At 39.3% G+C, this 15,333-nt stretch overlaps 1 protein-coding gene across 5 annotated transcripts; it reads left to right on the top strand.

The window, feature by feature from the left end:
- The first annotated feature begins 250 nt into the window (after positions 1-250).
- On the top strand, positions 251-14,119 carry LOC120412765 (myosin regulatory light chain sqh). Of its 5 annotated transcripts, none has more exons than XM_039573368.2 (4): positions 251-261; positions 2,737-2,803; positions 12,562-13,111; positions 13,636-14,119. In XM_039573368.2, the coding sequence occupies exons 3-4, from the start codon at positions 12,591-12,593 to the stop codon at positions 13,751-13,753; spliced, it is 639 nt and encodes a 212-aa protein (XP_039429302.1). In that variant the 5' UTR covers positions 251-261; positions 2,737-2,803; positions 12,562-12,590; the 3' UTR covers positions 13,754-14,119. The 5 variants fall into 5 exon arrangements, with proteins under 5 accessions (XP_039429302.1, XP_039429309.1, XP_039429317.1 ...); XM_039573365.2 differs by lacking the exons at positions 251-261; positions 2,737-2,803 and adding an exon at positions 5,687-5,847 and having other exon boundaries at positions 13,636-13,772; positions 13,827-14,119; XM_039573375.2 differs by lacking the exons at positions 251-261; positions 2,737-2,803 and adding an exon at positions 454-591.
- Positions 14,120-15,333: the final 1,214 nt, after the last annotated feature.

The following is a 15,333-nucleotide window of genomic DNA, read 5'->3' as shown; positions in this document are numbered from 1 at the left end:
AAGAGTTCACAAAATATTTTCTCCAAATAAAATACATTACTTCAATTTTGTCAAAAATAAACGCAATTTTTAAATTGATAGCAATTTCTTCAAAATCCTAAATTTAAGTTTGGATGCCATTCAATTATTTCAACGTTTTGGTTCGAGTAGAAATCTTGACATAGAGATCAAGTTATTTATAAAAGTCCAATGTGAAATAACGTTAAAAATCATAGCATTCTAAAAAATAACCTTTTTTATCAAAAAAATTAAAAAAGAGTGAAAGAGCCGTTCAAAAGAGCGGCTCTTTTTAATGGGCGAACGAAAATGAGCGGCTCCTTAAAAAGAGCGGTTTTGCCCACCTCTAGAAAAGACAAATTTTATAAGTTTTTTTTGTTTCAAACAAACAATTAAAAAATGGCAACGCTTCCTCAAATCAACATCATCAACACTAGCGCCACTCCGTGGCGAGCACACGCAGCTGTCTTACAACTGTCAGCAAACGTCAATCGCGCTGTCAGTTTCGCGAAACAAAAAAAAAAGTGCCCACGAAAATCTCGCTCGAGTGCGTCAAGTTTTGCCAAATTTCCACACATTTCCCTCGATTTTCCGGTAAGTTTCACCTTCATTCGTTTGTTAACTGTAGAAATATAGAGTAGGGTGTGTAAATTTGTTGAACTCGTCAAATTTTGGTGTGTTTTGGAGCGCAAGAAAAGTCATGTTTTTTTTTCGTTCTTCGCCGAAGAAACATTCCATTCAGCTGACGTCAGTTCTTTTCTGCATCGCGGGGAAAGAGGGCAGAGTCTCTCGAACGAAAGGCGCCCGCAAGCAGGCCATGAAAACTGTTGTTGACTCAGTTTTGTTGTGTAAACATCCTGATGTATTTTTTATTCCTGGTCACTTCCGGAAATTTATTCAATCATTTGTATTTTTTGTTAATTTGAGTCGAAATGCTTTCGAAAGTTTGTTCAGCAATGGATTATGCAATTGCAGTTTCCTTTTTTGCATCTGAGCAGCGAATTGGGCTTCCAAAAATGGTCAAAACAACTTTTCATGACCATATTTTGCTTCGGCAAGTTTTCAGCTTTTAGTCGATTTTTTTAAAATTCATAGTTTGGTGACCAATATTTACTGTAATTGTGAACATTTTGCTACCAAAATGGATAACACAAGTATAAAATCACGAAATTCTCACTAATTTAGCGCCACTTACGCTCAAGTTTCGTACCTCTTCGCCATGGTTGACCACTTCCAGCCAGCGTGCAGAGATGACCATATACGGGTAATGTTTTTCGCTGTCCTCTCCGCACCGCACCTCACATCTTTCCTCCGGCCAGTAAAGTCGTGAGTGAGGCCTTTTTGGTCCGTTTGCTGCCGTCTGAGTTTTATTTCTCGTCGTCGTCTGTCGTCGAGTGTGACCTCGTTCCGATATGGACTTGTGGGCATCGATTCGCACGACGACGGTGGCTGGATGTAATTGAAAGGGTTGTTTCACGATCTAAAAGTTGACTTTTGTGTGAGATCCTCACAAAATTTAAAAAATGCTTGGCCACATAATTTGTTGAAATTTGTTTGTACTTGTGTTTTGATGAAATATGCTAAGAATTCCTCACTTCTTCAAAATACAAAACACCTAGTTAATTTCTTGTTACTTCAAAAAATCAAAGTATTTATGCCGTGACATAACCGGCATGGCGTTGAATAACGTAGTTCATGCTAGTTTAATTCATCGATATGCGCTAGAAATTCAATGGTGGATTTCAAATTGTATGCATTTTGGTACTTGAAGTTCACATCCGTGTTAGGGAAGCCCTATTTCAGTGGCTAATTTTATGCATTCTAGATGCTTGACCTTCCCGCCGATGTTGGGGAAGTGCTCATTTTGCTTGCAATTTTTATATTCCTTGAAGTTTGATATACCGGATGATAGCGTTCATAGCATATTCCGGAAGTGTCCCCCAGTGGCCTCCGGCTACCAGTTTCGGAGTGACCAGGATGGGTAAGAGGACATCGGCATGACCTCAGATGGTCGTAATTTGCAAGTGCCCTCGTGCAAGACAACAGTCACAGGTACGCACACACTGTGCCGCGGCACCCTCAAAATCCAAGACTTGCGACGGACTAAGGCGTTGGACGGTTTTGGGTAAACTGGCGGTTTTACTCCAAAACTCCGATGGACGTAGCGCAATGCCGCCATTGCCAGAAATTCGGCCACGGATCGGGGATCTGCAACCTCCCGCCCCGCTGCGTGTTGTGCGGTGAAACACACCTCTCGGAGATGTGTGCACTACCGTGCAGACGGACTTGGGGGAATAGGCAGAGCAATCCAAGGCGTGCATCAAGTGCGCCAACTGTAATGGCAACCATACCGGTAATTGCCGCGTAAGGCCTACCTCGAGGAGTAGGAATAAAGGAAAAAGAAAGCCCACCTTTCTCAGCGGAGTACGAGCTCAACCGTTCCTGCAGCTGGACAGCATACGGTTCCCGCGGACAACTCAGCGTTCCCTCCTGCATGGGGGCGATCGTTTGCCAGCGTGGTCGCTGCCGGTAGTAGCCATGCGACCCAGCAAGAAGTCACCGGGGAAGATCTCTTCACCTAGTCGGAGTTTTTCGCTCTAGCGGGGGAGATGATGACGTGGTTTCGGACCTGCCGTAACAAGGCAGAACAATTTCTATCCCTCGGGGAACTAATGATTAAGCACATCTACAATAGATATAAAAAAAACTGTGATCTAGTTTAAGCATTTCTTTTTTCTATCCACGAAAATCTCGCTCGAGTGCGTCAAGTTTTGCCAAATTTCCACACATTTCCCTCGATTTTCCGGTAAGTTTCACCTTCATTCGTTTGTTAACTGTAGAAATATAGAGTAGGGTGTGTAAATTTGTTGAACTCGTCAAATTTTGGTGTGTTTTGGAGCGCAAGAAAAGTCATGTTTTTTTTTCGTTCTTCGCCGAAGAAACATTCCATTCAGCTGACGTCAGTTCTTTTCTGCATCGCGGGGAAAGAGGGCAGAGTCTCTCGAACGAAAGGCGCCCGCAAGCAGGCCATGAAAACTGTTGTTGACTCAGTTTTGTTGTGTAAACATCCTGATGTATTTTTTATTCCTGGTCACTTCCGGAAATTTATTCAATCATTTGTATTTTTTGTTAATTTGAGTCGAAATGCTTTCGAAAGTTTGTTCAGCAATGGATTATGCAATTGCAGTTTCCTTTTTTGCATCTGAGCAGCGAATTGGGCTTCCAAAAATGGTCAAAACAACTTTTCATGACCATATTTTGCTTCGGCAAGTTTTCAGCTTTTAGTCGATTTTTTTAAAATTCATAGTTTGGTGACCAATATTTACTGTAATTGTGAACATTTTGCTACCAAAATGGATAACACAAGTATAAAATCACGAAATTCTCACTAATTTAGCGCCACTTACGCTCAAGTTTCGTACCTCTTCGCCATGGTTGACCACTTCCAGCCAGCGTGCAGAGATGACCATATACGGGTAATGTTTTTCGCTGTCCTCTCCGCACCGCACCTCACATCTTTCCTCCGGCCAGTAAAGTCGTGAGTGAGGCCTTTTTGGTCCGTTTGCTGCCGTCTGAGTTTTATTTCTCGTCGTCGTCTGTCGTCGAGTGTGACCTCGTTCCGATATGGACTTGTGGGCATCGATTCGCACGACGACGGTGGCTGGATGTAATTGAAAGGGTTGTTTCACGATCTAAAAGTTGACTTTTGTGTGAGATCCTCACAAAATTTAAAAAATGCTTGGCCACATAATTTGTTGAAATTTGTTTGTACTTGTGTTTTGATGAAATATGCTAAGAATTCCTCACTTCTTCAAAATACAAAACACCTAGTTAATTTCTTGTTACTTCAAAAAATCAAAGTATTTATGCCGTGACATAACCGGCATGGCGTTGAATAACGTAGTTCATGCTAGTTTAATTCATCGATATGCGCTAGAAATTCAATGGTGGATTTCAAATTGTATGCATTTTGGTACTTGAAGTTCACATCCGTGTTAGGGAAGCCCTATTTCAGTGGCTAATTTTATGCATTCTAGATGCTTGACCTTCCCGCCGATGTTGGGGAAGTGCTCATTTTGCTTGCAATTTTTATATTCCTTGAAGTTTGATATACCGGATGATAGCGTTCATAGCATATTCCGGAAGTGTCCCCCAGTGGCCTCCGGCTACCAGTTTCGGAGTGACCAGGATGGGTAAGAGGACATCGGCATGACCTCAGATGGTCGTAATTTGCAAGTGCCCTCGTGCAAGACAACAGTCACAGGTACGCACACACTGTGCCGCGGCACCCTCAAAATCCAAGACTTGCGACGGACTAAGGCGTTGGACGGTTTTGGGTAAACTGGCGGTTTTACTCCAAAACTCCGATGGACGTAGCGCAATGCCGCCATTGCCAGAAATTCGGCCACGGATCGGGGATCTGCAACCTCCCGCCCCGCTGCGTGTTGTGCGGTGAAACACACCTCTCGGAGATGTGTGCACTACCGTGCAGACGGACTTGGGGGAATAGGCAGAGCAATCCAAGGCGTGCATCAAGTGCGCCAACTGTAATGGCAACCATACCGGTAATTGCCGCGTAAGGCCTACCTCGAGGAGTAGGAATAAAGGAAAAAGAAAGCCCACCTTTCTCAGCGGAGTACGAGCTCAACCGTTCCTGCAGCTGGACAGCATACGGTTCCCGCGGACAACTCAGCGTTCCCTCCTGCATGGGGGCGATCGTTTGCCAGCGTGGTCGCTGCCGGTAGTAGCCATGCGACCCAGCAAGAAGTCACCGGGGAAGATCTCTTCACCTAGTCGGAGTTTTTCGCTCTAGCGGGGGAGATGATGACGTGGTTTCGGACCTGCCGTAACAAGGCAGAACAATTTCTATCCCTCGGGGAACTAATGATTAAGCACATCTACAATAGATATAAAAAAAACTGTGATCTAGTTTAAGCATTTCTTTTTTCTATCCTTGCAACTTTAGTAAGTCTTTTTTTGTAAAATTTTTCTTACTCTTGGTAATCTCTTGGTTATAAGCAATAATCGTTCCAAATGGATTGAGATTTTACACACAGCTGAAAAGAACTCCAAATCTGTAATGTAATGCAAATGAACTAATTGTAACATGATTATCGACTAATAAAACCGAATTGGTTTGAACTGAATATGTAATTTAGTAAAGTACACAAAATCAGTTTCAGATCTCTAGGTGTTTCTGGTTAACATTTACAATTACTTTTATTGTACTCTTGGGTCCTCTAGACCCGAAGACCACGCCCGGATTAAGAAAAATGCCGCAACTTACGAAGTTCTGTTTTTAGCAGACGCTTAACGCTTAGGTTGATAGCAAACAACCTTTCGAGTTCAGAAATTTAGTCAAATTGAACAGAAGTTGTCCTCGTCCCATTTTACCTTAAGATAGTTTTCTATGTTTATAGGGCTTTTTCAAATAAAACTGTAGAACTACACCCATACTATTACTATCTCCATTTTCATTCGCTGTACTTTACTGTAGTCTTCAAAACCAGCGTCACATCTTTGCATATCCTAAGTACATCCAACTACTGACTTTACTCAGTCCATATGACTGCTTGCACTACCACCACCAACACCAGCTCGTCACTTGTATCTGTGAAACTCTGGTTCGATTGAGTCGCCGCAGTAAGTGAATCGTTCCCGCAAAGCCTGAGTCGCATACGCAACAACTCTCCGCAGTCCTCTGTCGTCCGTCGCGCAGCAAACAGTCACACTACTCCCGCTCCGTCTCTTGCTCAAACTAAGACTGTAAAAGCTGGAAATTACTCATCCCCCAGTCCAGAACCGCACACAAAGACTTGCCGAAAAGAAATTCTAGTTCCTCGACTTAAGGTGAGTGACTTTCGCCAGCACGTGTCAAGCTGGAATTCCTCAGTGTTGGAAGTTGGTCCAAGTTGAAAAACGAGAGTGACCTTCCGAGAGAGGAGGAGGGGCAACAGTCTGGTCGGAAAGTGCACATTTGCGTGGGTTCCGGAACCGTTTTTTGGCCTGGTCGTGCGCCAGCCAGACGGCGGTCCGCGGAAATAACAAACATGTGAAGGCAATTTCGGAGTGAATAAGCTGTTTAATTTGGGAAACAGAATGTGTGTGTGTGCCAATTTCTCGGCGGGGTGACGCGGTTTCATTGGGCTTAATTGTACCTGGGTCGAATCATACCTTGTTGAGTATTTTTTTTTTGGTTGTGCGAGTAAGGTTGGCAAGGTGAGAAGTGGTGATGATGATTCATGGAAATTGACTTGGTGGACAATATTGTGGCTTTGTTGAGTGATAAGAGGTGTGCATCGTTGGTTACGTTAGGGATGTCGTTCGTTTTCAATTTTGGTGGAGTGATCAAAGCCTGGGTGCTGAATAGTGGTTTGCAAAACGGCCTCAATATTGAACTGTAAAAGTGGAACCAATTTACTGTTCGCCAGAAGTAGAGAGTATTGTTGTCGATCATTAAGAAATGTTTTTTTTTCAAGAATGAAAATTTTTTGGCTGAAGGCGAGATCGTCATTTTTTATAATTATGAATTGAAGTTGTTTATGGAGTCGATGCGGTTATATCCATCCATCCATGGCTTGATCTTGATTTGATTCACACACACACACACACACACACACACGCAATTTTCCAGCAAAAAATATCAAAAACTGGAAAAAATGAAACACAAACAACTAAACATAAAACAGCTCATTTATTAATAAGAAAAAAGTCATGCTTGTGCTTGAACAGCTCCCTAATTTGTACATGTAAACAAAGTGGGATCATTCGGAAATCACGTTACGCATTCTCTCTATTCATCACCCAGATCAAAGCGTATAAGTTTTATTCTGATAAATATTTTTGGAAAATTGAAACTACTTTTGCGAAGAAAGGAAAAACAAAAAGCAATGTTGTCACAATAATAACCAAAATGGCGTAGAACTACGTAGTGAATGTCTTTACGTCATCAACTTTTGTTCTCTGCTCTGCTTTTGAAATACTTTTTTAGGGAACTTGTTCTGTAAACTTTTCCCTACAATGTGATTGACTCGAAACTGTTTTAAAATGTTATTTAACAAAATATTTTTTGGGTAATAAAAAGCTTTTAAATTAATTACTCAAAGTTAAGCAATGCTTCGTAATCAAATTTATATCCGGGTAACAATTTGCTAATTTTCATGACAAATTGTATAGAGAAAAGATTGTTATTCGGTCAATAAATTTGGCAATTTCTAAGAAAGCTAGAGGTCAAATATTGGTGGAACATATAATTAAGATTCCTTAAAGGCATATTGTTAACCCTCTACTGCCCAAATTTGTTTTTCGTTTTTTTTGTTTCTCCCGTGTTTAGGAGCTCATTTTGAGCAACTTTTTGTTATACGATAAACTTTACTTCTGAGCAGTTCTCTCAGATTTCGGTCATTCGATTTTTTTTTGTATTTTGTAATCCGGCTGAAACCTTTTTGGTGCCTTCGGTATGCCCAAAGAAGCCATTTTGCATCATTAGTTTGTCCATGTAATTTTCCATATAAATTTGGCAGCTGCCCATACAAAAATGATATGTGAAAATTCAAAAATCTGTATCTTATTATTTTTTGATATGTTTTAGAGGACATCAAATGCCAACTTTTCAGAAATTTCCAGGTTGTGCAAAATATCTTTGAGCGAGTTATAAATTTTTGAATCAATACTGATTTTTTCAAAAAATCGAAAAATTGGTCGCAAAAATTTTTCAACTTCATTTTTCGATGTAAAATCAAATTTGCAATCAAAAAGTACTTTCGTGAAATTTTGATAAAGTGCACCGTTTTTAAGTTAAATCCATTTTTAGGTGACTTCTTTGAAAATAGTCGAAGTTTTTCATTCTTTTAAATTAGTGCACATGTTTGCCCACTTTTGAAAAAAATATTTTTGAAAAGCTGAGAAAATTCTCTATATTTTGCACTTTTAAACTTTGTTGATACGACCCTTAGTTGCTGAGATATTGCCACGCAAAGGTTTAAAAACAGGAAAATTGATGTTTTCTAAGTCCCACCCAAACAACACACCATTTTCTAATATCGATATCTCAGCAACTAATGGTCCGATTTACAATGTTAAAATATGAAACATTCGTGAAATTTTTAAAAGGGCGTAATATTGAATGTTTGGCCCGATTGAAATGTTAGTCTTGATTTTAAATTTTTGAAAATATTTTTCGAAAAGATCGGAAAATTTCACGAATGTTTCATATTTTAACATTGAAAATCGGACCATTAGTTGCTGAGATATCGACATTAGAAAATGGTGTGTTGTTTGGGTGGGACTTAGAAAACATCAATTTTCCTGTTTTTAAACCTTTGCATGGCAATATCTCAGCAAGTAAGGGTCGTACCAAAAAAGTTCAAAAGTGCAAACTGTAGAGAATTTTCTCAGCTTTTCAAAAATATTTTTTTCAAAAGTGGGCAAACATGTGCACTAATTTAAAAAAATGAAAAACTTCGACTATTTTCAAAAAAGTCACCTAAAAATGGATTTAACTTGAAAACGGTGCACTTTATCAAAATTTCACTAAAGTACTTTTTGATTGCAAATTTGATTTTACATCGAAAAATGAAGTTGAAAAATTTTTGCGACCAATTTTTCGATTTTTTGAAAAAAATTAGTATTGATTCAAAAATTCATAACTCGCTCAAAGATTTTTTGCACAACCTGGAAATTTCTGAAAAGTTGGCATTTGATGTCCTCTAAAACATATCAAAAAAATAAATAAAAATAGTGTTTTTTTGCAAATCAAGTTTTAGTGACAAAAAGTTAAATAAAAAATCACCAAATTTTTTTTACCGTGTATCATTTTTTCCAGTGTAGTCCATATCCATACCTACAACTTGGCGAAGACACCAAATCGATCAAAAAATTCCTTCAAAAGATACAGATTTTTGAATTTTCATTCATCATTTTTGTATGGCCAGCTGCCAAATTTGTATGGAAAATTACATGGACAAACGAATGATGCAAAATGGCTTCTTTGGGCATACCGAAGGCACCAAAAAAGTTTCAGTCGGATAAAAAAATACAAAAATTAAAATTTATGAAAAAAGACCGATTTCGTAGAGAATTGCTCTTCTTTTGTTTTATGTTCGGCTTGTTTTATTTTTAGTATTTTAATTTGCATTTATCTTGTTTAGATTATTTTTGTTTTTGGTAGTATTTGGTATTTTCTACCACCTTTTATCATTACGTTTTGCCTTTCTAATTTTTTCATGTTTCTACAGTTTTTTTTCTTCTATTTTTTGCTTATTTCACATTTCCTGCTCTAGAATTACACGATTATCATTTAAATTCTAAATATTTGCGTAAAAGCATAGTCTGGGACACTACAAAAATAACATACTTCTTTTTACTTAAAATCTGGGTGCTAAATAGACAGAATGCGTAACGTGATCTTCGAATGCTTCCCACTGCTCCCCACTAGTACAACTGCACTACAGCTGTAAATATAAACAAAATAGAAGACTATGTTCAAGCTCAAGCGTGACATATTTTTTGCTGCTGAAGTGACTTGTTTTAAAATATTTTAAATCTTTTGATGTTAAACTATTCGTTGAAAAATTAGAGCTTCGCGCTATTTTTGCTCGTAGACTAAACGGAGGGCGACCAAAAGAAGCCTTTTTGTTTTTTTTTTTTTGACAAAAAATTGCTTCAGAAGTGGGAATGGAAGTTTCGAAATTATGAATCTTTGAAGAGAAGCGATAATATTGGAATAAGATTAATCAATATTATGTGGCAGATGCCATTCACAGTCATTGATAACTATGCCAATCTCGATTTCAAACCTTATCTTAAGATGTGTTGACTTCAAATACCTCAAAAGCTCGACGACATAAACTTTTTTTTATTACTGACAAAATAAATTATTGATCGATTATAATACTTGCTACTTCTTGGTAGCCCTTTGCAAACAGTAAATCGGTTCCGCTTTGACAGTTCTAAATTGAGACAGCTTTGCGAACCACTATTCAGCAACACCGGTAACAATACTGTTATAGTAAAAAAGAAGATATAACATAACTAATTAAGTTTTTATTAAATTTGAAGAGATTAAGAGGTCCAGCCTAATTTAGTCCTGTATTTTATCGATAACCCCTAAACACTCAATCAAAGTAACCATTGAGTTCCTGTACATTAAAATGACTTGTTGTGCTTCGAATCCCTAACACTGATAGAAGCTGATTCGAAATCCGGACACTTTTGTTTACAATTTTGGACACTCGTTTTTTCTTATGTTGTTGTTTATTTTATTAACGTGACTTTAACCTAGAGAGGTCATTCGTCACTTGTTTTCTCTTATAAATCGCACAAATTTGGACTGAAATTTTTGTGTATGGCATTCTCTAGGTCTCAAACAAGCTGTTAACGTCGAAACAATAAAATAATGCTAGTATTTAAGGAAATAAAAACCATATGTTTTGCATTGCCTTCCCGGTGCTTCGGACGCCTATGAAATATTTCAGTGAAATGTTTCGCATTTTTGGTAAACTCATTTTTTTTTATTTAATTATTTTGGAAATAACTACAGCGTCTAAACCAGGGGTGCCCAACCTTTTGACCCTGTGGGCCAGATCTGATTTTTCTGATGCAGTGGCGGGCCGGAACTAATGTCGGTAAAAGTAAACATTTTTTTCATAAAGTTTATTTTGTTAGGTTGTTTCAAGTAAACAAATAAATAAAGTAGTGTTGCAAATAAAGTTCATATATCCTGATTTTAAGTAAGAAAAACAAACTTTTGATCATTTGGTTATTTATCAGAATCATATTGTAATTGTTTTGTCGATTGAAATTAAAAACGCTGATATTATTGACAAAAAAAATTTCGTCGTTGCAAGTTTTTTTCAAGTTGGAAAAATCAACGAAAAAAGATAAAATTTATTGATTCGTAATTTGGATTCAAATCTTCTTTACGAAAAAAAATTGTTGCGTTGTTGTGCATCTTTTTTCAAATATTTTACAAAGCATTTTAAAATGATTTTTATGACTCAAAATTTAAAACAGTGTAGAAAAATATATTTCTTGTAGGATTTTATTCGTCTTCCTTAAAAAATCGGATTTCATGACGTATTTTTATTTTTGCAATGCAATGCAATTATAAAAAATAATCCCAAAATAAAATTGCTGGCAAACACCACTTAAAAAAAAATTAAACTCATTTTCAGTTTCCTACTTTTCTTTGAAATTCTAAAAGTAAATGACTTCTAAACAAAATGAAAAAAAAAATCATTGTACAACTAATTGTACATTAATGTGTTACTAAAATACAAATTTGAGCACATAAAATTGCTTAACATGTCAAATATTATCAAACATCTACTTTAGGAAAAAAATTCTCTTGTCCGATTGAACTTTAGCGTTTAATGACTTAATCGACTAAATAAGAATGTAGCAAAGAGTTCACAAAATATTTTCTCCAAATAAAATGCATTACTTCAATTTTGTCAAAAATAACCGCAATTTTTAAATTGTTAGCAATTTCTTCAAAATCCTAAATTTAAGTTTGGATGCCATTCAGTTACGTGGGTCTCGTGGTGCAGGGGTAGCGGCTTCGGCTGCCGATCCCGATGATGCTATGAGACGCGGGTTCGATTCCCGCCTTATCCACTGAGCTTCTATCGGATGGTGAAGTAAAACGTCGGTCCCGGTTTCTCCTGTCTCGTCAGAGGCGCTGGAGCAGAAATCCCACGTTAGAGGAAGGCCATGCCCCGGGGGGCGTAGTGCCAATAGTTTCGTTTTTTTGCCATTCAATTATTTCAACGTTTTGGTTCGAGTAGAAAACCTGACATAGAGATCAAGTTATTTATAAAAGTCCAATGTGAAATAACGTTAAAAATCATAGCATTCTAAAAAATAACCTTTTTATCAAAAAAAATAAAAAAGAGTAAAAGAGCCGTTCGAAAGAGCGGCTCTTTTTAATGAGCGAACGAAAATGAGCGGCTCCTAAAAAAGAGCGGTTTTGCCTACCTCTACAAAATATGAAAATCAATTATGGCAGTCTAAAAACAATTCAAATGAAACCCATTTTTCCTCCAATCACAAAATTACTGAGATTTTATCGAAAAAATAACTTTATTTATCTGATAGAATTGCAAAAAAAACCGGCGACCTCTGGATTGTGAGTCCAGTGCGCGGTCCGATTGATCCACACAGGCAGACGATAAATTATAATAAGTTAAATAATTCTACAAAATCAGCTGGTATTTTTTAAACTATCAAGTCTAATCGAAAAATCTCTTTCGAGACTTTCAGAAGCATTCTTGTCAATATTACAATTGCAGTGCCCCGTATTGCATTGGAACATCACACAAATTAAAGCGGCCAGACCTACCGCGTGAAGTTAACCACGATGATGATTCGTTGAAATGGGTTGATTTTGAGCATGAATGTTCAAACAACGAAACATGTTTGATTCTAAAGGGGAGTAAGAAACCTGGGGATTCCCCGCTCACTACAGTGCGCTTTGTCATACTGGTCATGTATGCACCAACACTTCTGCACCTTTTGACTGAGTCATGTATTTTTATAGAACAATGTATTTCAACCTCTTTCCAGCGTAAACAACACAAAAACCCAACATCGCCATGTCTTCCCGCAAAACGGCCGGTCGCCGCGGCACCACCAAGAAGCGTGCCCAGCGCGCCACCTCGAACGTGTTCGCCATGTTCGACCAGGCCCAGATCGCCGAGTTTAAGGAGGCGTTCAACATGATCGACCAGAACCGGGACGGGTTCATCGAAAAGGAGGACCTGCACGACATGCTGGCCTCGCTGGGCAAGAACCCGACCGAGGACTACCTGGACGGGATGATGAACGAGGCGCCGGGGCCGATCAATTTCACCATGTTTTTGACGCTGTTTGGCGAGCGGCTGCAGGGAACCGACCCGGAGGACGTGATCAAGAACGCGTTCGGCTGCTTCGACGAGGAGAACACCGGCATGCTGAACGAGGAACGGCTGCGCGAGCTGCTGACCACGATGGGCGATCGGTTCACCGACGAGGACGTGGACGAGATGTTCCGCGAGGCACCGATCAAGAATACGATGTTCGACTACATCGAATTTACCAGAATTCTCAAGCACGGCGCCAAGGACAAGGACGAACAGTAATTTCTTCTCTTTTCTCTTCTTTTGTTTTTATCCGTTTCGTGTCTTAGTTTAGTTTATCTTTCCTGTATGTTATTCCTGCTCTTAAATTGTGAATTTCCAATATTATTACGACTCGATCTTTCCCACAAAACGCAATTGGTTCCAACTATCACATCAGTATTCCCTTGCTAGCATTCTTCTTTCTGCCCCTCAGAAAAGAGCTTCTAAACTTTCCCCGACGCGTCGGACCGTAGCGCAAATCAGTACTTTACACACACAAAAGAAAAACAACCATTTGTTAATCGCAACTTATCGAAAGAAAACCACATTTTTGAATATATATTTAATATAACGTAAGACTCCAAGTCGTCGCTAGATCGTGCCTCAATTCTATCCGAACACTCCTTTTTTAAGCTCTCTGTTTCCTGTAATATCTTTCCTTAAGTAGCTCAGTAGAATCAACCTCGCCGAAGTGTGAGAGAAGTATCTGTCCCACTAAACACTATCCCACAACTAACGACCCCATCCGAACCTCACCTAGGTTCGACGAAACCCAATCGGCCCCAGCGATGGTGGAAACGGCCGTCGGAACCGCCGTCGTTAACGGTTCCTCCTCGAAAGTAACGATCACGGTCAAGAAGACCGTGTCCTGGAACTAACCTGACAATCGCTGGAAGTGTAAGTTGTTAGAAAATTCTTTGTTTGCGACAAAAAAAAAAAATCCCCAACCAGATCGAACCGCAAGAAAGGTCGCTTCCCGATCTCGAGTTTCCAGCGAGAGCTGGAATTTCCAGCGAGAGAGACAAAGAAATGGAGCTGCCGGATAATTGCTGCGGTGCGGTGAGCAGCAACTTGTCATGTTTGCCGATCTAGACAGCTTGTTCTGTGTAACGAGATCTCTCGATCTCGCCTTTGTTGGTTATGTTTGTTTTTATTACCTAGATATCGCTTTCGGAAACGGATTTCTTGTTTGGAATAGTTCAGATGACTAAATTTAACATAAATAAAATGTTTGTATTCTTTCAGGGTTATTGTTTTTATTCAATCAAAAAAGTCAAGATGACAGCCCCTTTCTTCCAAACCACTAATGAAGCCCAACCGTTGAACGAGTGCTACAGATTGGAGGAATGGAACGATCCTTAGCATGAAAACACAGATACACATTGGAACATGGAAAGTACTAAAACTTGCCCAAGCAGATACGTTTTTTTTCCAAAAAAAAAAATGCGGCTAATCCTTAGATGTGATCGACTGACACCAAGACGGAGCATGCTCGAATGTTTGCAGTGGATGTCGGTGAAGCAACGGATTGAATACAACACACTTGTTTTTGCTTTTCGTGTGAAGGAAAGGATGGCACCACAATACTTGACGGAGGCCATGGTACGCGGAAGGGATATCCATGAGCACGACACTAGAGGAGCTGACGATCTCAGGTTGCAGATTTGGAGGAAGGCTTGTACACAGAACTCGTTGTTTTACAAAGGTTTTAAACTATAAAACCAGCTTCCAGAGGCAGCAAAGATGACGAGCAACATAAACGAGTTTAAACGGAGCTGCAAGGAGTTTGTACGGCAACGGCCGTTGGAGTAGAAGTGACCCACGATGGCACTGTGACGAAGAGCACGTTATGACGGTCGGCCATCTTCATTATCGGTACACATCGCATGGGATCACTTTGGCCGCATATGATAAATTTATTCAAAAGTAACGCGAATCTGGGCGCGGTTTAACCCTATGGGCTCATATGTGCGTGGAATAGCAAATGGTTCCAATACCCTAAATGGATAAAAATACTGCAATCTGATTGATAAAATGACTCGACACAGGATTTGTTAGAGCGCCTTGAGATAGGACACAAAAGAAATGGATGGGCATACACGGAAGTAGAGTCAAGATTACAGGACACTCTCAGATATGTTGGCAACGTCAAGGAGCTTGGCTTGGCCTGAAAATCTAGCTGCCGACTTGTAGGTGAAGGCAGAGTTCTACAGTCAGCTGAGCGAGGTTGTCGATGAGAGTCCGTAGGGTGACATCCGAATCTACGCTGATACCACTGACTTGCAGCCCTCTATGGGTTGACATGATCTTGAAGAGATGAGCGTAAACGGTAAGCTGTGCACGGAGTTCTGTGGTAACCAAGACATGGTGATTGGTAACCTAGACATGGTGATTGGAAGATCGCTCAGTACACAAAGTCACGTATTTTTCGAGTGAAGGATAAAGGGAGAACCGGATA

This window comes from Culex pipiens, chromosome 1 (genome assembly GCF_016801865.2).
Source record: "Culex pipiens pallens isolate TS chromosome 1, TS_CPP_V2, whole genome shotgun sequence".
Lineage (NCBI taxonomy): Eukaryota > Metazoa > Arthropoda > Insecta > Diptera > Culicidae > Culex > Culex pipiens.
The sequence above is the reverse complement of the archived record's forward strand: the minus strand, read 5'-3'. Positions and strand labels throughout refer to the sequence as shown.

Coding starts and splice junctions, on each gene's coding strand:
- LOC120412765 (XM_039573368.2), top strand. CDS start 12,591: ATGTCTTCCCGCAAAACGGCCGGTCGCCGCGGCACCACCAAGAAGCGT. Junction 13,112..13,635: donor GCCAAGGACAAGGACGAACA/GTAATTTCTTCT, acceptor AACCTCACCTAG/GTTCGACGAAACCCAATCGG.